General features: G+C 39.8%; 3 protein-coding genes across 7 annotated transcripts; 2 read left to right on the plus strand and 1 right to left on the minus strand.

Moving 5' to 3' along the window:
• Positions 1 to 1295: 1295 nt before the first annotated feature.
• LOC111486641 (probable metal-nicotianamine transporter YSL6) lies at positions 1296 to 6702 on the minus strand. The gene is made up of 7 exons (XM_023133836.1): positions 6148 to 6702; positions 5462 to 5634; positions 4838 to 4935; positions 4596 to 4733; positions 3189 to 3378; positions 2850 to 2982; positions 1296 to 2400 (listed from the first exon to the last, which is right to left on the minus strand). Exons 1-7 carry the CDS (start codon positions 6509 to 6511, stop codon positions 1469 to 1471), a joined length of 2028 nt encoding a protein of 675 aa, XP_022989604.1. The 5' UTR covers positions 6512 to 6702; the 3' UTR covers positions 1296 to 1468.
• A 92-nt stretch (positions 6703 to 6794) lies between these two features.
• Positions 6795 to 16973, plus strand: LOC111486685 (protein LAZY 1-like). Of its 4 annotated transcripts, XM_023133905.1 has the most exons (7): positions 7214 to 7298; positions 11451 to 11548; positions 11645 to 11802; positions 11882 to 11948; positions 13653 to 14332; positions 15182 to 15464; positions 16670 to 16973. In XM_023133905.1, the coding sequence occupies exons 3-7, from the start codon at positions 11797 to 11799 to the stop codon at positions 16687 to 16689; spliced, it is 1056 nt and encodes a 351-aa protein (XP_022989673.1). In that variant the 5' UTR covers positions 7214 to 7298; positions 11451 to 11548; positions 11645 to 11796; the 3' UTR covers positions 16690 to 16973. The 4 variants fall into 4 exon arrangements, with proteins under 4 accessions (XP_022989671.1, XP_022989674.1, XP_022989673.1 ...); XM_023133904.1 differs by lacking the exon at positions 7214 to 7298 and having other exon boundaries at positions 10927 to 11548; XM_023133903.1 differs by lacking the exons at positions 11451 to 11548; positions 11645 to 11802; positions 11882 to 11948 and having other exon boundaries at positions 6795 to 7298.
• A 1498-nt stretch (positions 16974 to 18471) lies between these two features.
• LOC111486709 (carbonyl reductase [NADPH] 2-like) lies at positions 18472 to 23597 on the plus strand. 2 transcript variants are annotated; one of them, XM_023133940.1, is made up of 6 exons: positions 18472 to 18563; positions 18645 to 18746; positions 18910 to 19109; positions 21595 to 21824; positions 22936 to 23237; positions 23380 to 23597. In XM_023133940.1, the coding sequence occupies exons 2-5, from the start codon at positions 18655 to 18657 to the stop codon at positions 23212 to 23214; spliced, it is 801 nt and encodes a 266-aa protein (XP_022989708.1). In that variant the 5' UTR covers positions 18472 to 18563; positions 18645 to 18654; the 3' UTR covers positions 23215 to 23237; positions 23380 to 23597. The 2 variants fall into 2 exon arrangements, with proteins under 2 accessions (XP_022989708.1, XP_022989709.1); XM_023133941.1 differs by lacking the exon at positions 18472 to 18563 and having other exon boundaries at positions 18570 to 18746.
• Positions 23598 to 23970: the final 373 nt, after the last annotated feature.

The raw sequence follows: 23970 nt of genomic DNA on the forward strand, positions 1-23970 counted from the left end.
TCAAGGCTTTAAAACACCTCTGCTAGTGAAAGGTTTCCACACCCTTGTAAACGGTGTTTCGTTCTCCTCCCCAACCAATGCGAGATATCACAATCATCCATCGTCAACTAATATTATCCGATTTGGTTCGTTATGTATCGTCGTCAGTCTCACAATTTTAAAATGCGTCTGTTAAGGAGAGGTTTCCACACCTTACTTCACGCATATTCGTTGGTATACTCCCAGCATCCTCGCTCGTGGAGAGGTTTCCACACCCTTAAAAGAATTTTGTGTTACTGATATAGGATTTCACAACCCACCCCCCTTGGGGGCCCAACATCCTCGCTAGTAGACCGCTCAATATCTTACTCTGATACTATTTGTAACAACTCAAGCCCACTTTTAACATATATTATCCGCTTTAACCCATTACGTATCACAGTTTTAAAATGTGTATGCTAGAGAAAGATTTCCACACTCTTATAAAGAATGTTTCGTTTGACTCTCCAAGCGACGTGAGATCTCATAATAAATTAACCAAATACTAAGGAAATAAGCTTTGAAAGACCAAAGTAGTTCATAGGTTATTGAACCCAACAAAAAAAGAAAGAAGGGAGAAAGAATGCAAATAGAATAGGTCACTATATGTGTCATGTGCTATGCTTTGCTTCATACACTTTACATCCCTTTCACAAATAGAATCATATAATGGTTTTCGTTCGTTTAGATTTCTTTCTTCTCAATTATCGAAGAGAGAATCAAACCGAAATATCTTACTTCGAACTTCAATGCTCGGTAGTGGCTCGGTTAAGAAAACCCATCACAGTCATAGCGTAATAGTCACGACTTTTGGACCCAAATTTGAGTGAAATATCCATGATTAGGATGAAGTCCAAATCGAACCGTGTTGAAAAATTCAATAGATTAGTTGTTGAAAAAAATCGAAATAGACGGTTATTGATACAATCTCGAACAATATGTTGCTGAAATTTTTGGGAGGATCATGTTCAAGTAATCACTTAAAGGGTTTATAGTACATGGATAAAATTAAATATTACGAGATGAAATTCAGAACTTTTCATGAAGACTGAGTAGATAAGTAATTCCAAGTACTGAGAGGCCCCACCCCCTCGCTCGAGAGGAACTTAGTTTATTATTCATTAAAGATTTAATGGTTGAAATGAAAAAGGTAAACACAGACACAGAACAAATACCCAGTTGTAGTTACGGGTAAAGTTTTGTTTCAGAGCGAATAGCACAAAGAGAACAATACTAAATTAAGGCCGGTCTCCACCCGTTTGGTACGAGACATGGTCACGTAGAAAAGAAGCTTAACCATTTGGCATTTTGTTTTTAAAAAATGAAATGTGTTAAAGATGAGTCTTCCAAAGTACATCAAGGTTGAGTATATAAAGACTACCCTAAAACTTAAGGGACAATGGACGCATATATACAAAGTAAAGCAGAAGTACTTAGCTTGTCTTGCAGTTCAGCCACTTGTAGGCTTGAATGACATGCAAATGGGCGGATTGATCCGGAAAATAGAAAGCACAGCTGATGGAATGGTCCATATCCCATCACCACATATCAAGCCCGACGCGACTGCACCGGCATAGTCCTCTGCATCTTTCCGATTAATCCTCTCCCATATGAACAGGATCACGGTCCCTACGAACATATCGATCGCGAAGTAAGCTCCGATGTAGAACGGTACAGCCATGGCCATTGGAATTGGGATGAATTGTGCAATCTTCTTAGGAACTATGTCCCTCAAAAAGTTCACTAAGAAAGCTGCCACGAAGAACCCAAAACACATGGCGAGGCAATGCTTAGGGAGCTCGGAAAAGCCTTGAACTCCTAGAATGGCCATTTCTCTAAAGATTACGGCATACGGGGCTTTATACGGACTATCAGGTAAACCGATGTCGAAAGCACTCCAAAATAACCAGAATGTTAGGGGAGCTATCACACAGCCCATGGCTGTGCCTACTAGCTGACTTACAAACATAGACTTGGCTGATGAAAGTGTGAGATAACCTGTCTTGAAGTCTTGCATAAGATCAGCAGCCGTCGAAACGATCGACATCATAACACCGCAAGCTGCTAATCCAGCAATAACCCCGCCATTGTTTCCGACTAGGGAAGCAAATAGAAACAGACCAATCTTTCCATATGTCGACGACAAATTCCAGTCGGTTAGACCAGTGCCGTAGGAGTTGCAGAAAGCAAGGGCCGGGGCGACAATGTAGGCACCAAGAACCAAATACCACTTCAGGGGCGGGAAGATCATCGGCATTGTTGCCGTCGATATCGCTGCTAGACCAACATACCCCGACGCAGCCAACCATGACGGTATTCTATCTTTCAGAAATACCTCATCCTTCTTTCTTTCCTCAGCTAGCAGTTTAGAACCCTCACTATCTGCCGTTTTAGACATCAAAACTATTGTAAATGCAAGATTTCCAGGGAATATAAGGGTTTGATGTCAAATATAAACACTAAAATCACAAAACAGAAGGCCTACAGCACCATCTTCCCACAAATACGCACGTCCTATAGCTATTTTATAAATCAATCTCGATCGAACTTCAAAATGACGACGCATTTATATCAACTTGATAAGCCATGAAATGAGCTACATCAACCTAGTACTGGAACATAAGATCGTACCTAGGAATCCGCAAATGATATCATTGGACTCAACGACTAATTAACCGCTAACTTCTTCACTAAAAACTCGATAATCTTCATCATTATTTATGATAACCATTTCAATGGGAAGGCATACGTGATAAAGACAAGCAAAAAAAATCTAGGAGTATGTAACAAAAACATCGACTCGAAGAACGACTTCACGGTAAAACGCTCACCTGTGGTCTTTGTTAAGACAGGCAAGTTACTCTGTGTGGTCCTTTTGTTGCAAATTTCTTTGATAGTAAGTGATATGATTTTGATCAGATTATAAAGGCCGTCGCCGAGGATGAGAGAAATCGCTATGAAGACCTGCAGAGAACCAGAACGAACAGCACTCAAAATGAAAATCGACCAAAGACATAGATAATCTAGAATGTAGCAAAACACTTGGAGGCAACACAAACATTCTCATTTGATAGCACGTAAACCCGAAGTTTAATTAGAATCGTTATAAGTCGATGTGCTAAAATGTTGGGGAATGGCGCTTAATCTAGAGCGTTCGAAACTTAAAGTACCTTATATCCATAAAGTCCCTTAAAGTCATTGCTCCCAAGGTCAGCTGGATACCAGTCCCCAGCATGTTGAGTAATGAATGGCCAAAGAAACCCCCATGATATAATGGCACCAAGAAGAACAGAGCAGTTTACAATGTGAGGACAAATGAGGCCACAACCCACATACGTTGGACTGAAGTCGAAAAAAAACCTACACGAAAAGAAATAATTAATTACACAAATCAACGTTGCTCGGTTGAGTTAATTTGCTTCCATTGTATTAGAAATACACCTTCCTTGTAACAGCCCAAGTCTACCACTAGTAGATACTGTCCGTTTTGGCCCATTACGTATCGCCATCAGCCTCATGGTTTTAGAACACGTCTATTAGGGGGAGGTTTCCACACTCTTATAAGCCACCCCCCTTAGGGGTCAGCGTCCTCGCTAGCACACCAGTCGGTGTTTGGCTCTAATACCATTTATAACAACCCAAGCCTACCCGCTAGCAGATATTGTCCGCTTTAGCTCGTTACGTATCGTCATTAGCCTCACGATTTTAAAACACATCTACTAAGGAGAGGTTTCCCCACCCTTATAAGCCACCCCCCTTAGGGGCCAGCGTCCTCGCTGGAACATCGGTTGGTGTCTAGCTCTAATACCATTTATAACAACCCAAGCCTACCGCTAGCAGATATTGTCCGCTTTGACCCGTTACGTATTGTCGTTAGCCTTAGATTTTAAAACACGTCTACTAGGGAGAGGTTTCCACACTCTTAAAAGCCACCCCTCTTAGGGGCTCAGCGTCCTCGCTGGCACACCGGTCGGTGTCTAGCTCTAATACCATTTATAACAACCCAAGCCTACAACTAGCAGATACTGTCTGTTTTGGCCCGTTACGTATCGTTGTTAGCCTCACGATTTTAAAACACATCTACTAGGGAGAGGTTTACACACCCTTATAAACCACCCCCCTTAGGGCCCAGCGTCCTTGCTGGCTCATCGGTCGGTGTCTGGATACCATTTATAACAACCCAAGCCTACCGCTAGCAGATATTGTCCGTTTTGGCCCGTTGCGTATCGTCGTTAGCCTCACGATTTAGAACACATCTACTAGGGAAAGACTTCCACACCCTTATAAGTCACCCCCTTTGGGGCCTAGCATCCTCGCTGGTACACCGCTCGGTGTCTAGCTCTAATACCATTTGTGACAGCCCAAGCCTACCGCTAACAGATATTATCTATTTTGGCCCGTTACGTATCACCGTCAACCTCACGATTTCAAAACGCATCTACTAGGGAGGGTTTCCACCCCTTATATTCCTCTTCATTAGAGTAAAAGAAAAGACATGAATCATATTATCTTCTCTTCTTTCCCCCTTCTGAAAAGGAGAAAAAGGCTCAAAGAAGGCAAGGAGTAGCAAGACTTACGTATTCTTATATAATTCCAAGCCAAGAGTGGGAAAATTATCAAATCCACACGAATCTCCAACACCACTGAAGAACCACTTAAAACAGCTCCAAATGAAACTTATTCCTAGATATTTTCCAAGACAATGTACCTGCTTTCTGCGACCAAAAAGGAAAGAAACCAGGTGTGAGCTGCCATGGCAAATATCCACTTAATTGCCCACAATTAAGATTTCATTTATCTTCGAGTTCAACAATCTTACCCTGCAAGCTCCGCTCCGGTGTTCGTATGGAAACTATTTATCAGCATCGCTGTGGCTGTACCACTGGGATATGTAAGCTTGTAATCCAAGACCATCACCTGAACTCATCCAACGCGAGACAATAAAATAAAAATTCATGAAACGATAATCAAAATGTGATATAACACGAGTGGTCGGATTAACTTGAGCACACTTCAACTGATTTCACAAGATTTCTTAAGAAAATCATAGGCTTTCAAAAGATTTTGAAGGTAGCTAAGAAGGAATTTGCACTTGTTCTTCCAGATTCCAATGCAAAAGTTCATATCAGATTCCAATGCAATAGATTTAAGCTCTCCATAATTCTCTCAAAAGTGCATTAAACCATGATTTTCTTACAGAAGCAGATCATACATCAGATGAACTAATCTGGCAAAGGGTTATTTGTTCGCCCAAGAACAAGCTTTAGTAATATCTTTCGATCATATGGATTATAGTATGGTAAGCAAGGATATAGTTTAAGTTTCAAACGAGCATCTATACGTTAGGACATCGGTTTTCGTCAATTTCTCAACCAATGAGGAAAAACGTAAAAAAACGGTAGAAAGAACATGCTGAAAGTCAACAAAAGCTTATAACATTCACCTTTCGCAATGGCACAAGACTAAACAGCCCAAGGAAACTGACAACAAACAAAAAGCCAATCATCCACGCCAATCCCGGGTTTATTACATCTTCTGCACGGTTACCGGGATAATCTGTGCCAATTAACTTATATGTTCGTTCATCCATTGCAATCAAATACGAACCAAATCCTCCTGAAACGAGATGAAAATTTACGAATTGGATTAAACGGAAAAACATAAAGAACCCACATCGGTCGGAGTTTACGGCTTGTAATACACAAAGATCAGAGCAAAAGTCAGTTCATATCACATTTCTAAATCAAAGACAAGTTCATTTGTTTCTTTCCCAAGTCAACCAGTGAATCATGACAAACTAAAGTAGACAAAGATTCAATACAAACAGTGACAGAAAGTGAAATTCAGCTAGTTTTCAACACATCCCAACATTCAGCTAGTCTTTACAGACAATCTTTCCCAAATTTCTATGCGAAATGTTTTCCTACAAGCAAGTCAAACTAGATGGCTCCAAGAAAGCCAATAGAAAACGCTTACACAATAAGAAACAGTTCTTCAGGCTCCACACTTAAAAGGGTACAAAATTTTTCAAAGCAATAGATAATCGTTTACAGTGAATCATCTCAAAAGCACAAGAAGACGCTGAGATAAACTAAATGGTTCATGACAAAGAAGAACAAGAGAGATTACCACTGAAGGCCAGGCCGTAACAAGCCACAACACATGTCTGAATGACAGTGTTTTCTTGCTTGGTAAAGGGTGTAACAGAGAATCCGAGTTTGGACAAAACCCCAGTCCATGATTTGACGAAGAAGAAACCCAATAAACCAGCGGCGACGTTCAAGGATGGGATGATCCCCACCGTCAGATTCAGCTTATGGGTAATGATACAGAACAAAGTCCCTAACAAAGCACTCACAGCCAACCCTCTGATCGTGATTTGTTCTTTCCATTCTGGGATTTCTTCAAAATCATCCGATTCAACGGATCCATTATTCTGAGGCTCCACTAACAACGGTGTTGATATCTCTAAACGATTATTCTCTGTACCCATTGGGATTCTTCTTTGATTTCTTCCCCCTTTTTCCTGATAAGATTCAGAGATTCAATCGACTGGTACCCTTGTAATCCTACGCTTTTGAAGGGCGAATAATGATTCCTTAACGTGGACGGATCATCCTTTTGATGAGTTTGTTGGGATGTGTGCCTCAGAAGATATGAAAAGGAATTTGATTCGTTGGAACGTGTGCTGTTACTGTAATGGAATCAGTTGTTTTATTAGCCTGAGCAGGTCAGATTTGCATCATTTTCACCGCTAATTAAATATCTAAGCTAACCTATAGTTCATTAAACAGAACAGATCCATTGATTTTTAATAACTCGCTTCTTCCATGTTGTAATTAAGAAAAAGGTTACGTCTTTTAATCTTATAAGCAAAACCCAACAAATTTCTATTACTTTATTTCCTTTTAGAACATGATCCATTGATGGGTCGTTTTAAAAATTAACTTTACTGTGTTCATCAATGTAGAAATATTTGTTTGTTTGCCTTTCTCCACTTTCTTTGGGTTAATTAACTTAATTTAGACACTAATCTGGATTTTCATTGGCCTATTAAACAAATTCTTTATTAGTTATATAGTTTAAGAGAGAAAGATTGGAAGGGTGTTGTTTGGCACATGGGTTTTGCTGAAAGACGAGAATAATGCGAAGAGCGGCGTTAGTATTTGACTCCAATATTTTCCGGGAAAAAGAAAACTTTCCCGGGAAAATTTCCCAGAATCTTCTCTGGTCAGCGAAGAACGATGAAGGGTTTGCTTCGAATTTTCCCTTCATTCAATGTAAGTTCACTTCCTTCGACATTAAGGAACTTTGATTTACAAGTTTATGTGGGGATTTCTACACGAAGGGGCCATTGTAAAGTAATCAAACAGTACTAGTTCATACAGAATCTGGCTGTAAAGAGTGTTGATGTTTAACAAGAGTAGAATGATTTGCTTGAACAGTTGCCTGACTCTAAACTTTTGCTTGAAGTTATAAAGGGTATAGAAAAATGAGACGAGGAGTCGATTTACTTAGTGTTTTGATGAAAGCGTAAGTAATGAAGTGTTTTATTTGCCCCATTTCCTGTTGAAGTTATGGTGAAGTATATGATTGTTTGGCTTTACAGAGTTCATAATTTTCATGTTCTTGGCCTTTCTTTGTTTGGTATTTCGTTACAAACAATTTATTTCTCTGTTTTTTCGAGCTGAGTTTGTTCATGTTATAATGAAACTCAAGTGGAATTACACCCAATAGCTTTTCTTTTGCTCAGCTGTTTGTCTTCCACTCCAACATAGCTACAAACTTCAAAGGGACTGTCAATGGATGGGATTGAGGTTCAATCCAGAAACATCCACTTCCAATGGATATGGTCCATCAGCTCTAGTTCCTGCCCATCTAGGCAGCATCCAAGTAGAGATAGGAGCAGCAAACAGTCAAGGAGGAGCACGCCGCCATTAAACATGGAACTTGGTCTGGCTCCAGTATTGTGAGATTCCACATCGGATGGGGAGGAGAACGAAGCATTCTTTATAAGGGTGTGGAAACCTCTCCCTAGCAGACACGTTTTAAAAACCTTGAGGGGAAGCTCGAAAGAAAAAACCTAAAGAGGACAATATTTGTTAGCGGTGGGCTTGAGCCACTACAAATAGTATCAGAGCCAAACACCAAGCAATGTGTTAGCGAGGAGACTGAGCCTTGAAGGGAAGGAAAACGAACATTCTTTATAAGGGTGTGGAAACCTCTCCCTAGCAGACACGTTTTAAAAACCTTAAGAGGAAACTCAAAAGGGAAAACCCAAAGAGGATAGTATCTACTAGCGGTGGGCTTGAGTCACTACAAATAGTATTAGAGCCAAACACCAGGCAATGTGTCAGCGAGGAGACTGAGCCTTGAAGGGGAGGAGAACGAACATTCTTTATAAGGGTGTGGAAACCTCTCCCTAGCAAACACGTTTTAAAAACCTTGAGGGGAAGCTCGAAAAAGAAAACCCAAAGAGGACAATATCTGCTAGTAGTGGGCTTGAGCCACTACAAATGGTATCGGAGCCAAACACCAGGCAATGTGTTAGCGAGAAGACTGAGCCTTGAAGGGGGTGGCACAAGGCGATGTGTACGCTGAACTCCGAAGGGGGGTAGATTGGGGGGGGTCCCACATCGATTGGAGAAGAGAATGAGTACGAGTGAGGACGTTAGGCCTCAAAGGAGGGTGGATTGTGAGATCTCACATCGGTTGGGGAGAAGTATTTTTTATAAGGGTGTGGAAACCTCCCCCTAAAGGGTTTGGAAACCTCTTCCTGGTTGGAAACCTCTCCCTAAAGGGTGTGGAAACCTCTTCCTAAGCATACGCATTTTAAAAACCTTGAGGGAAAGTCTAAAGAGGACAATATCTGCTAGCGGTAGGGTTGTGCCCGCCTTCCGGTATCTTCATGTTGCTTCTACACATCTTTCCCACTGTATGTCATGTAGTTAATATTTTTTTCTCTTTCTTTTTACTTTCCCTTTTCTCTATCTAGCAGGCTAACTGCGGGAACAAATGTCCTGCATGTGAGATGCTGAATATTACTTGTAACAATCTGCAGACATGTAAATGTTTACACAAAGAATCTAGATGCTATCTGGTGCATGTGAACAGCAAAGGGATAACAATAAAATTTGCAAGGAGGCAACAAGGACAAGATAAGGTAGCTAACTGTCAGTAAACCTACACCTTTGGTTGCTTGAAGTACAGATACAAGCAAGAATTTAGGAAGAAAAAAACACTCTAGAGAAAAGATGAGCAATAAATGACTCTTAGAGTTCTTAAGTTGGAGGCTTAGTGCTAAGGTAAACCCCCATATGAATAAGAGAGGGAAAAAAACATGATTTGGCATTGAGAAACTTAGTCACCAGCCTAGATGTTGGTATCACGGTCATGTTTATCCAACGCGTGTTGTCTATGGCCGCATGGCGGATATCCCGGTCTTGCTTGTCCAAGACGTGTTATCCATGGTTGCATGCTTGTTCCAAACCCCTTTTACACTTTCATCTTAGAGAGACCTTTACCATTTCACGTTGGGTCAATACGGGGGTGAATGACCTTTCACCAAAACCATGTCTACACTCGCGAGAGCTAAAATGCCCAAAAATGTACTATAAGGGGATATGACTAGTTGTCATTTCGTCATATCTTGAGTTATATTCTATTTAAGCCGTGGTATTTCTTTATGTGCTTATAGTCATATAATGTTGCTTTCTTCAATTCTTCAAATCGTTTTCAGATGTATTTCCTTGCTCACGTTTTCTAAATCTTTTCTCGCAACGTGACTCGAGGCCCAAACATACGCCGACGTTGTCCACGTCTGAATTTCTGATGGCTGACTTGTTTGCTTGGTTAGAACAAGCGCCGCACAATCGCTATTCTTCTATTGCAAGAGTGCGATTGTGATACGTGACAAACTACGACAGTGCTATCGTCATTAGTTCTAACTTTCAATACCTTCACATTGATCATAGTAATCAAATCATGAACCCAGATTTGCTACATGATAGCTATGTCTTAACTTCACCAAATTGGATTTCCTCTATGGAAGCTGTAAATTACTCTCTTATTCTAAATGATTCAACAATCCAAACAATTTTGGAACTGTGGGAACACAGCCAAATCCTCAACTCAAAGGTACAGTATATTAATAGATTACGTGTTCATCAGCCATTGGATATGAGAAATAGGAAATCCCCCAATTTCGAGATTTCCACGTGGAATTCACATGTCCACATCTTGATCATACATGGATCCAGCTACAGCCATACCCCACCAATGGACTCACATTTTACACAGTTTTGCATTTGTCTTAGAGTGGATGCCTTGTCTATTGGTCTCCAAATGAGGCAACTCACTTTGTTTCTTAGTAACTTGTAGCTTAGCTGAAAATAAGGATGCTAACTTACTGACTTAAAGCTCATTGGTAGATTTTGATGGCAGATTGGCAGGCTTGTCAGCGCCCGTCAATCATAGTTATCGACAATGGTTGGGAAGAACATGTTCACAAACTATTTAGTGAACTCTTGATGAATATGTTGGCTTCAATGATAAGTTGAACGGAACGAAAAATACGGTATCTAGTCGTTATTGAAAATCCTGGCTTTAGTTGAATAAACTGATGTTTATCATCAGGTTATACTATTGATCTGATAAGCCTTACAGGAAAAATTGATAGCAAGCTGAATTTAAAGTTCTCTTGGTTGGATAATGAGTAGAGTAAGGGAATGAATAGTTCAGCCTGTGATATATTTAAACCTCAAATGTATATGCTGACCGTTCTTTTTTGCAGATGAAGGACTCCCAGGCAAATAATGTGAGATCCCACGTCGGATGGGGAGGAGAATGAAACATTCTTTACAAACCTTGAAGGGAAGTCCAAAAGGGAAAGCCCAAAGAGGACAATATCTACTAGCGATGGGCTTAGGTTGTTACAAATGGTATCAGAGCCAGACACTGGGAGATGTGCCAGCGAGGAGGCTGAGCCTTGAAAGAGGGTGGACACAAGACAGTGTGCTAGTAAAGACGCTGGGCCCCGAAAGGGGTGGATTGGGGGTCCCACATTGATTGGAGAAGGGAACGAGCGTAGCAAGGACGTTGGGCCTCGAAGAGGGGTGGATTGTAAGATCCCACATTGGTTGGGGAGGAGAACGAAGCATTCTTTATAATGGGATGGAAATCTCTCTCTAGTGGACGTGTTTTAAAAGCTTTGAGGGACCGTTAAGTGTTCATTATCATAACCATTTGTGCTAATCATCTCTGCAGCCAACAATATCAAACAAGCATAACTTCTCTCTCAATCTATCTAGAGTGACATGGTAGGCTTTCTAGATTAAACAGCTTTTCTGATATAAGCAATCATGAGATTCTATCAACCAGTTTGGTTAGTGTTTGTTTGAAGAAAGATACGAGTATCTATTTCTCTTTTTAAGTATGTCCATGGAGGATAGCTACACATTCAACACTGTGTCTGTGCAACCTAAACTCGACACGTATGCAAATTCATCACGCTATAAACTTCGACTTGGAGGTATTCAAACAACTCTCCTATTTTTCCACATGGTTTGATGTTGAAAATAATTTCCAACCAAATTTTTTGTAACTTTCTATATGTTTCTTTGGTCAGTTCTTCAAGATCATTCTAGGAATCCACTGAATTCCAACTCATTAACAGTTCAAAGGGAAATTATTCCTCAAATATCTATACCTACTTTTAGTCCTCTATTTATGTCTCCTATGATGAGCTGAGTATCAAGCCCTTGAAGAGAGCACAAAAAGATGAAGGTAAGTGAAGAGTTCATGCAACTTCCAGATTTATAACCTTTTTCATTCTATCCTTTAATGTTGCCTTTCATTGCTGCAGTTATTAGGATGGATGCACAACAAGTTTTGGCAAAGTGGAATCGAGTCTGTCAAGGATTTCACTATTGGTATTCCGTCAACCTCTCGCTCGAACACTTCTTTTTCTAACTATTAGTATATATTGTTGAGGATTGTTGGAAGAGGAGTCCTGTATCGGCTAACTAAGGGTTTGATCATAGGTTTATAAGTAAGGAGTACATCTCCATTTATATGAGGCCTTTTGGGGAAACCAAAAGCAAAGCCATAAGAGCTTATGCTCAAAGTGGACAATATCATACCATTGTGGAGGGTTCCTGATTCGTAACATGGTATAGAGTCATGCTCTTAATTTAGTTATGTCAATAGAGTCCTCAAATGTTGAACAAAGAAGTTGTGAGTCTCAAAGATGTAGTCAAAAGTGACTCAAGTGTCGAACAAATGGTGTACTTCGTTCGAGGGTTCCTGCGAAGGAGTCGGGCCTCGATTAAGAGGAGGTTGTTTAGGGGCTCTATAGGCCTTAAGGGAGGCTATATGATATACTTTGTTCGAGGATTGTTAGAAGAGGAGTCCCACATTGGCTAATTAAGGGGTTAATCATAGGTTTATTGGTAAGAAATACATCTCCATTGGTATGAGGCATTTTTGGAAAACCAAAAAAAGAGCCATGAGAGCTTATGCTCAAAGTGGACAATATCATACCATTGTGGAGGTTCGTGATTCCTAACATATATCTTAACAAGAAAAATGAGTAAATCATAGCACATCATGATGATTAAGATGTACTCTTCAAGTTCTATTGTCATAGGGATTTATCCGGTTGGCATAGTTTGATATCCTATACGAAGATTTGTAGCATACGGGTTAAAAACTTATATTAGGGAACAATTGTGCGAATACGAACGAAGTTAGAGATAGGCAGCCTCTAAGGTCACCCTCGCACCATCACAAGTATAACATCTAGAAATTTCTACAACGTTTCGTACCATTATAATCCGTCTAGCTTAAGCTTGAACTCTGGCTGCACATGATGTTTCAAGGAAACATGACAGTTCCATTCTCTCTTCAGCATTTGGGGCCACTTGGGGACCTGTAGGAGCCTCTCACTCTCAAGCCACTTTCTCTACTGTTAAAACTTCAGAATTACATCACTATTAGATTGGTCCATTGTGTCTTTGGGTGGGGAGATCCCACATTAGGTCTGGAGGAGAACAAAACATCCTTTGTAAGGGTGTGGAAACCTCTCCCTAACAGACGCGTTGTAAAAAACCTTGAGGGGAAGCCCAAAAGAGAAAGCCTAAAGAGGACAATATCTGCTAGTGGTGGGCCTAGGCCGTTACAAATGGTATCAGATTAGACACCGGGAGATGTGCCAGTGAGGAAGTTGTTCCCCGAAGGGGGGTAGACACGAGGAGGTGTGCCAGTAAGAACGTTGGGCCCCGAAGGGGAGTGGATTTGGTGGGAGTCCCACATCGATTGGAGAAAGGAACGAGTGTCAGCGAGGACGTTGGGCCCCGAAGGGGGGTGGATTATGAGATCCCACATCGGTTGGGGAGGAGAACAAAACACCCTTACTCTCCCTAACAGATGCATTTTAAAAACCTTGAGGGGAAGCCCAAAAAGGACAATATCTGTTAGCGATGGGCTTGGGTCGTTACAGAAAACAAGAAAACGACAATCAACTCGCACTGTCGCACTAATGAACAAAACCGGAATTTGTTTCTATTTTTTTTTTTTTTTAAAGTAATCTTAGTTGATTCCAAAAATGATAATCTCTTTATTTGCTTTTGTTTCAGCGAACCCATGCATGTGCCTGTCAGTACAAGCACTTGTTAATGATGAAGACATCTATTTGAAGCCAGGTTTTGGTTCCAAAATCATGCAGCTTCACAGTCAGGACTATGAACAATCATCTTTTGAAGAAAAAAATGGAAACTTATCTAATTCATCTGATTTCTTCGATGAGTTCCTCACTATCGGAACTCTCGGTTCCGAACCGGCAACACCAACATTTTCCTTGGCTTTTGAAAACATGATAGCATTGCCAGACGAGGTGACAGAGGATGAACTAAAACTGATAAATTTTGAGCTAGAAAAGTGTCTTAAAGCTGAAACTAAAGAAGACTGTTGCGAGCAATCGCCCGGGCGGGCTAGTCATGCTAGTATTATCACGCTTGCAGGTAAGCATACAGAAGATGATGGGAAGACACTAACATGTCCACTTCAGGGGTATCTATTTGGATCTACAATAGAGCTTTCAGACAAGATGATAGCTATGAGTAAAGAAAAACCTTCATCTGCAGCACATGAGAGTTCCAAAGTGGATATTGATAAAAAGGAGGTATTGATTAAGCATTCAAACAAATCTGCACTAAGCTTTGTGAAGAAGATGCTGAAGAAACTGCGTACTTCTTCACATGGTTCTACCACATATGAGTCAAGTGATTCATATTCAACCAAGAAGAAACTCCAAAAGGTTAGTTTCCAATAGCTTTACTGTTCTTTTTACATTAACAATAGTGTTCTTGACTGTTCACTGTGATTCATCTGGCACGTAATGGTCCTGTGAGATCCTACATTGATTGGGGAGGAGAACGAAGCATTGTTTATAAGGGTGTAGAAATCTCTTCCTAGTAGACGCATTTTAAAACCTCAAAGGGAAGCCCGGAAGGGAAAGCCCAAAATGGATAATATCTGTCAGCGGAGAGTTTGGGCTGTTACAAATGGTATCAGAGCCAGACACCGGACAAGTGTCAGCGAGGACGTTGGGCCCCGAAGGGAGGTGGATTGTGAGATCCCATATTGGTTGGAGAGGGGAACAAAACACTCTTTATAAGGGTGTGGAAACTTCTCTCTAGTAGACGCGTTTTAGAAACCTTGAGGGGAAACCCGAAAGGGAAAGTCCATAGAGGACAATATCTGCTAGCGGTAGGCTTGGGTTGTTACAATTGGTATCAGAGCCAGACACTGGACGAGTGTCAGTGAGAACGTTGAGCCCCAAAGAGGGGGTGGATTGTAAGATTCCACATCGATTGGAAAGGAGAACAAAGCGTAGAAACCTCTCCCTAGTAGATACGTTTTAAAACCTTGAGGGGAAGCTCAGAAGGGAAAGTCCAAAGAAGACAATATCTGCTAGCAGTAGGTTTGAGCTGTTACGCTAATGTGATTGCTTTTCAATTTTTCCAAAAGCATTTTTATGTTATTTACTCCCAAACATATCCCTATAGTCATAAAAAAACAGCACTGTAGAACTCATCCATAACACTAATTCAACTAGAAACAATTTCTTTGTCCAGCTTTCTGAGTATATTATTTTGATACTCAGGTGCTACGTACATTTCATCGAAAAATACACCCCGAAAGCTCTACTGCTACGAACGAATGTCAAAAGTCCCACAAGTATGTGTTCGAGAATGCTTCTTTCGATTATGATTTCAATAATGGACGTGCAATGAACGGAGAGGAAGACCGAATAACGTCTTGTCAGGAGTTCATCTCAAAAGAGGAAATGCATTATTGGAAGACCAACTTAGGCTTGCCTCTCTATGGGGTGGACACCAGTGTTTTGAGTGCAAACAAAGGGCACTGGATCAAGACAGATGCAGAGTGTAAGCACCATTTAGTATGCACTACTTTGAGGAATCATCTTTAACTGTTGAACTGTTAGAGCTTAACCCTTTGATATGTTTGATATCAATTATTATAAACGTTTTCAGCTCAAAGTGACGACATACTTCGCTCTTATCAATATCATGTGGAGTCCTAGTGTAATAGTCCAAGCCCACCGCTAACAGATATTGTCCTCTTTGGGTTTTTCCTTTTAGGATTCCCCTCAAGATTTTTAAAACGCGTTTACTCTAGGGATGGTTTCCACACCCTTATAAAGAATATTTTATTCTCCTCCGTTCTCCTCTCCAACCGATGCAGGATCTCACAATCCACCCAAACGCGTCTACTAGGGAGAGGTTTCCACATCTTTATAAGGAATGTTTTATTCCCCTCTCCAACCGACGTAAGATCTCAAAATCCACCCCCATTGGAGACTCACCACCCTTGCTGACACACCGCTCGGTGCCTGGCTTTAATACCATTTATAACAGCCCAAGTCCACTACTAGTAGATATTGTTTTCTTTGGACTTTTCCTTTCGAGCTTCCCCTCAAGGTTTTTAAAACGCATCTACTAGGGAGAGGTTTCTACACCCTTATAAAGAATACTTTGTTCCCTTCTCCAATCAACGTGAGTCTCACAATCACCCTCCTTGGAGGCCCAGCGTCCTCGTTGGCACACTGCCCAGTGCTTGACTCTGATACTATTTGTAACATCCAAAGTCCACCGCTACCAGATATTGTTCTCTTTAAGCTTTCCCTTTCGAGCTTCCTCTCAAGGTTTTTAAAACACGTCTACAAGGGAGAGGTTTCTACACTCTTATAAATAATGCTTCATTCCCCTATCCAACCAACGTGAGTTCTCACAATCCACCCCCATTGGAGGCCCAGCGTCCTCATTGGCACATCGCCCGATGCTTGCCTCTTATACTATTTGTAACAACCTAATCCCACCGCTAGCAGATATTGTCTTTTTTGGGCTTTCCCTTTCAGGCTTCCCCTCAAGGTTTTTAAAACGTGGCTAGGGAGATGTTTTCACACCCTTATAAAAGGGGCTTCGTTCCCCTTTCCAATCGACGTGGGATCTCACATCCCCTTTCTTACTGTTTATCTCTCTATAGTTCTCAACTACGGAATAAATATATCGTTTTGACGGAATGATCATTTTAACGTATGTTCTTTCTTTCTTTTCTCTTTCCATTATAGACTTGGTGTTGGAGCTTTAGGGGAAGAAGAAGATGACCACAAAGGATCAGAATGGTGACCACCTGAAGTCTTCTTTTCCGAACGGTTAAACGATAGCGAGCGATATCAATATTGTTCGTGTCGTTGTGTTTAAGTGTGATAGCGAACTCTAAGTTGGTTTGGCTTGTGTTGTAAGCTTTTAGAAATGGTTTGGATTGTATGCTAGAGTCCTTTGCAATTTCCCCTGTGAAATGGTTAAGTGTCTTGTTTCCTGTTCATGTACAGTCTTGTAGATTATGAACAGAAAATGAAGTTCTTCTCTGAACAACAACAAACCCTTTTGAATATCATGAATTCTGGGATCTTTATTTCAAGGATGAAACCAAGATTTCTTGAGCCCCTCAAGAACGACGTAATCGTTACCCGAAATTTCAAAAGTTTTATTAATATAATTAATCTTTAAAAAAAAAAATTAAAAATTTTTAAAATTTTTTAAAAATTTTAAAAGGAATAAACACGTTTTAATATACTTTTAGCTTGTGAACTTTCAAAAATAACATTAATATCCTTAAAATTTTAAAAAAATAATTAAAAAGTCGAATTTTGTTCATATATTGATTTTTATAAAAAAAAAATTAAGAACATTATTATGAGCATTTTTTAAAAAAAAATTAAAGTATATTAATAAAATTTTAAAGTGGGTATTTTTAAAATATTATTAAAAGTTTAAGAATGTATTTTAAAATAAAATATTTATAGATTTTTATGTAAAATTAATGGCCCAAGTATTTTTTTTTTTTTTTTTTGAAAGTTTAAAATGGATATTTTTTAATTTTTTAAAAATTTAAAGGTTGCCCATGAAATTTTTTTATTAATTTAGAATATTGAGAGATATTGTATATAAATTAAAAGTTTAAAAATTTATTAAAATATAAATTATTAAAAGTGACTTTTAACGTGTATTTGTCGAACCATAATAAATAACTCCATGTGGTTGGGAGAAATAATGAAAATTATTAATTGGCATTAATTATATAAAAATATTTTCAAAACTTATTAATTGAATTATATGATCATATATAGCGTAGTATTTAAGAGTCAGTCTATTTCATTTAAAATTAATATTAAAAATAATAAATATATTTTAATAATCGAGTTTAGGAGATATGGTTTGATCTTCAAGTAAATATGCCTCACGTGTTTATTTATTATATTAAAATTATTTTTTAATTTTTTTTTATTCGTGTGGATTAATTAAACTTAATTTTTTAAAAATTTGGATATTATGGAACTATGGAGTTTGTCATGTTTTTCTTTTGTTAAAATAATTAAAAATTAAATAAAAACCTATTAATAAATTAGTACCCTAATTAATTGAAATAATTTAGTATAAAAAATTCACCTTTTATAATGATTTATTCAGGTAAAAAAATTTAGTCAGCTTATTTATTAAACATCATAATTGCATTAAATTCATAAAATTTATATCATAAAAAAAATTATTAGTTTCTTTAATTTTATAAAAATTTAAATAAAAAAACACACCTAAAACAAAACAGTTACAGACCCATCAATGAATGTAGGAACCTTCTAATTTCCTATTATAGACGTACCTGAGTTAGATTTAGATTTTTTTTTAGAGTAACTCCAAATTCTAGATAGAACACAGAGTTCACAACTCAACCCTCTATTTTGAATTAGCCAGTAACCCTATTTTTTAATTCTTCCGGTTAATTTGGTTTTAAAAAAATAATTTTTTTTTTTTTTTTTTTTTTATTTTACTCAATTAAAAACAAAAAAAATTTAAGGGTGAGAGAGTTGGGTAGAGTTATTTGGTAAGTTTTGCATTTCATTTTGAAGTGTGGACTATTATGCATAATTGAGGCGAATTTTCTGCGGCGTCTGGGACCCTTATGTTTGTATTCAATTCCACTTCTCTGTCTTTGATTTTCTTTATAATCCATAACGATTGTTCTTCTTTGTTCACGAATTGAAGATCTTCAAAGATGGAGAGGGCTACGAAGAACGTGTTGCTTTCGTCGAATGGGGATGAGATCTCCAAGAATCTGGCTATTCATCTTGCCAAAAGGGGTTGCAGGTTCATCATCAAACTTCAAACTCGGTGGATTTTATGTTTGTTTATTGAGGAAATTGAGAGAAATGGAGGGCGTTAATTGAACTTTTTCGATTTGGGTTCTCTTTTTTGTGTTTGTTTTCCTCTGTATCTGTTGTTGATTCGTGTTTTTCATGGTTTTGTTTAGATTGGTTTTGGTGGGAAATGAAACTGTTCTTCATAGTATGCGTGAGGAGATTGGGGAATCGTTAAAGGGTGCCCTGCCAATTGGGGTTGTTGGATTGGACATGGAAGGAGAGAGAGAGGCGGCTTTTGATGAGGCTGTGAGCGGCGCTTGTAGTGTTTTGGGAACTTTGGATGCTTTTGTTCATTCTTATTCTTATGAAGGTACAGCCCATCTCTATAGCTTTTTTACCCGTATTTACTTGTGAGATCTTAGATTGGTTGGAGAGAGGGAGAAAGCATTCTTTATATGGGTGTGGAAACCTCTCTCTTGTAAACGCGTTTTGAAAACCTTGCGGGGAAGTTCGAAAGGGAAAGGCCAAAGAGAACAATATCTACTAGCGGTGGACTTGGGCTCTTACAAATGATATAAGAGCTAGGGCCTCCAAAGGGGTGGATTGTGAGATCTCACATCGGTTGGAGAGGGGAACAAAACATTTGTTATAAAGGTGTGGAAACCTCTCCCTATTAGATGTGTTTTAAAAACCTTAAGGGGAAGTTCGGAAGGGAAAGACCAAAGAGAACAATATCTGTTAGTGGTGGACTTGGGATGTTACAAATGGTATCAGAGCCAAGCACCAGGCAGTGTGCCAGCGAGGAGAGGGGAAGAAATCATTCCTTATATGGGTGTGGAAACCTCTCCCTAGTAGATGCATTTTAAAAACCTTGAGGGGAAGCTCGAAAGGACAAGCCCAAAGAGAACAATATCTGGTAGCGGTGGGCTTGAGATGTTACAAATGGTATCAGAGCCAAGCACCGGGCGGTGTACCAGCGAGGAGAGGGGGAGAAATCATTCCTTATATGGGTGTGGAAACTTCTCCCTAGTAGACGCATTTTAAAAACCTTGAGGGGAAGCTCGAAAGGAAATGCCCAAAGAGAACAATAACTGGTAGCGGTGGACTTGGGATGTTACAAATGGTATCAGAGCCAAGCACCAGGCGGTATGCCAGCGAGGACGCTGGGCCTCCAAGGGGGTGGATTGTGAGATCTCACATCGGTTGGAGAGGGAAACAAAACATTTCTTATAAGGGTGTGGAAACCTCTCCCTAGTAGACGCGTTTTAAAAACCTCAAGGGAAAGCCCGAAAGGGAAAAACCAAAGAGAACAATATCTGTTAGCGGTGGACTTGAGCTGTTACATTACTTTTTTCATGTCAACATGACTGATATGTGTTCAAATACTACGATGGAGTGAGTTATATAGTTCTTGGTTTAATTGTTGTAGTTTCTTCTATGAATATAGGTTGTAGGCTCTTGTTCAAGCTTAGGCTATACCATTCTGACTAGTCTGAATCATATGCTCATAGTTTCTGGTAAACTCGTTGATTGTTTTCTTGAGTGAGCTTGGAATTGAAGTTAGAAGGGTTTTCTAATGAGTTTTAGTTGGGGCTAGGCTCAAATGGTTAAACACTTTTAGTTTAGAAGCTTACACCTTTGCCTGTGTTACAAGATGCATTCGTCGCTTTTTGTGCCTTTGAGAGGTCCACAGAAGCTCGAGGCTTGGAATGTTGATGCCTCGTGTAAGAGTCAAAAGAATAATGTTAGCTTGTTTTCTATTCACCAAAATATTGATATGTATCATTTAGAGAAAAAGGAACAATTCTGTAATGTGGATCTTAGTCTTTTATGAAAATGTGAGATCTCACGTGACTGGAGAGGGGAACGAAGCATTCTGAGTGTGGAAACCTCTCCCTAGCTGACACATTTTAACAACCTTGAGAGGAAGCCGAAAAGGGAAAGCCCAAATAGGACAATATCTGCTAATGGTGGACTTGGTTACAAATGGTATTAGAGCTAGATATTGGGTGGTGTGCTAGTTAGGACGCTGGGTCTCGAAGGGGGTGGATTGTGAAATCCCACATCGATTGGAGAGAGGAACGAGTGCCAGCTAGGACGCTAGGTCCCGAAGGGGGGTGGATTGTGAGATCCTACATCGATTAGAGAGGGAAACAAGTGTCAGCGAGGACGTTGGGCACCAAAGGAGGGTGAATTGTGAGATCCTACATCGGTTAGAGAGGGAAACGAAACATTCTTTATAAGGGTGTGGAAACCTCTCCCTAGCAGACGCGTTTTAAAAACCTTGAGGGAAAACCCGAAAGGGAAAGCCCAAAGAGGACAATATGTGCTAGCGGTGGGTTTTGACGGTTAAAAATGGTATCAGAGCCAGTCACCAGGTGGTGTGCCAACGAGGACACTAGGCTCCCAAGGAGGGTGGATTTTGAGATCCCACATCAGTGGAGAGGGTAAAAAACCATTCTTTATAAGGGTATGGAAAACTCTCTCTAGAAGACGCGTTTTAAAATTGTGAGATTAAAGGCGATACGTAAGGGATCAAATCAGAGAATATTTACTAGCGGTCGGCTTAGACTGTTACATCATCCTCTCTGTCCTCTCTGTCGAGCCAATTTAGACAATGCTTCTTATAGAACTGGCTAGACAATGCTTCGTATAGAACTTAGCCTGAATTGAAGGAAAAAACTTGTATTGTAAAATTTAGTGCCATGCACAATTGTCTGCTTATTGATCTTTGGTCTACATTTTGTTCAAGAATAAAACTCAGCTATGCTATTGGATGGTGATACTTAGGATGAACAACTTCTTTAAAAGCTCTTCTACTGTAAATTGTGTTAACTGCACTGCATTTGAAGCAGGTCCCATACAAGAGGTTCTTCAACTATCTGAAGAGGAATTCAAAAAGATTGTTAAGATAAATATGATGTCTTCATGGTTTCTGATGAAGGCGGTTTGTCGAAGAATGCGCGACCAGAAATCGGGAGGTTCGATAGTTTTTTTATCCTCCTTAATCGGTTCCGAGAGGGGACTGTATCCAGGAGCAGCTGCATTTGGATCATGCTCAGCAGGATTACAGCAGTTAGCTCGAGTAAGTAATTGTTGTTGTTCTTCTTCTCTGTATTTTTGCATCATAATTTGAGTTATCCAAGCTTCAAGCTTCATCTTCCTAAGTTAGCACCTTAGTATACATCTTTGAAGTACCTTGACAGATGTGTGTGAGATCCCACATCGGTTGGGGAGGAGAACGAAACATTCTTTATAAGGGTATGGAAACCTCTCCTTAGTAGACGCATTTTAAAAATCTTGAGGGAAAACCTAGAAGGGAAAGCTCAAAGAGGACAATGTCTGCTAGCGGTGAGCTTGAGCGGTTACAAATGGTATTAGAGTCAGACACCGGGCAATGTGATAATGAAACATTCTATATTAAGGGTGTGGGTATACCTCTCCCTAGTAGACACGTTTTAAAAACCTTAAGGGGAAACTCGAAGGGAAAAGCCCAAAGTGGACAATATCTGCTAGCGTTGGACTTGGGCGGTTACAAATGGTATCAGAGCCAGACACCGGGCGATGTGCCAACGAGGAGGCTGAGTCCTGAAGGAGGGTGGATTATGAGATCCCACATCGGTTGGGGAGGAAAACAAAGCATTCTTTATAAGGGTATGGAAACCTTTCCCTAGCAGACACGTTTTAAAAACCTTATGGGAAAGTCCGAAGGGGAAAGTCAAAAGAGAACAATATCTGCTAGCGATGGACTTGAGTTGTTACACGGGCGATGTACGAGACTGAGTCCTGAAGGGGGGTGGACATGAGGGGTGGTGTGCCAGCAAGGACGCTGGACCCTGAAGGGGGGTGGATTGTGAGATCCTACATCGGTTGGAGAAGAGAACAAAACATTCATTATAAGGGTGTGGATATCTCTCCTTAGTAGACACGTTTTAAAAACCTTAAGGGGAAGCCCAAAAGGGAAAGCCCAAAGAGGACAATATTTGTTAGTCGTAGACTTGGGCTATTACAATACGTGTGATAGTATTTTCCTTTTCATGGTGTTCAGAAACAATCCAGCTGATATTCTCGTGCGGTCATATCAGCACATGATTTTCCGACTTTTTAAATCATAGATACTTGATATGATATGATATGATATGAACGTCCCGGATAAATTTTCTGATCTTTATAATATGTTGGCTGGATTTTTATAGACGGCAGCTTTGGACGTTGGAAAGTATAAGATCAGGGTCAATGCCATCGCCCGTGGATTGCACCTAGATGATGGATACCCTATATCAGTGGGGACGGAGAGAGCAAAGAAGCTGGTCAAGGATGCAGCCCCACTCGAAAGATGGCTCGATATTAAAGACGATTTAGCTTCAACTGTGATCTATCTAATCAGTGACGGGTCACGGTACATGACCGGAACAACCATATTTGTTGACGGGGCACAGTCTCTAGTGAGGCCACGGATGCGCTCGTATATGTAGTTCTTCGTGGTCGACAGCCTTAGGTGAGAACAACACCCATTACTTACTCTTTCAAGCTATGGTCTGCAAAAACATGCTTCCTTTGATGAATTGCTTGAGATTTTATTTTCGTTGCATTGCATGATGCAGGCTCCAAATCTATTGATTAATCTATTGATTCTGCAGGAATAACGTCGTGGTGGGAGGTTCTTGATTCACTCCGACCGACCGTGATTGTGGTTTTCTACAAATGCTCGTGAATAAAGTTGTTGGATGTGCAAGAAGATTCGAGGATGAAAAGATTTAAACCTCTTATCTTTTATTTTATCGCGTATGTTTAAAATGCACAGGTTTGGATTTTTAGAAACAAATGTTTCAGAATAAAACGTATTATTTACTTAGAATCTAATCTTTTATAGATCGAACGGTAAAATTGCAGCTGCTTATTACAATTTATAATCTTTCGATCTATACCAAGTCTGATAACAAACACGAGGAGCGCCTCAGAATAGCATTGGCACCCTTAAGAACAATACATATATATTAGACTTTTATGTTTCGACTTTAGATATGGTGTCATAGGTCGGAGTCTCAAAAGACCTTGCAAACGTAGAGCGGGTGACCAAGTGGTCTCACGTGACTACCACCGTAGAGGTGTGTTGTTTATGGATGTTGGTAAGTTCCTATCATTGGGTTCAAGATTTTACCAAAATAACTCTAACCCATTTGACTTAGAAAAAGGAACTCGTTTGTTTGGAGTGTGGCTTCGAGTAGAGT

The sequence above is a fragment of the Cucurbita maxima genome, unplaced genomic scaffold, assembly GCF_002738345.1.
Source record: "Cucurbita maxima cultivar Rimu unplaced genomic scaffold, Cmax_1.0 Cma_Scf00011, whole genome shotgun sequence".
In the NCBI taxonomy this organism is placed as follows: Eukaryota; Viridiplantae; Streptophyta; class Magnoliopsida; order Cucurbitales; family Cucurbitaceae; genus Cucurbita; species Cucurbita maxima.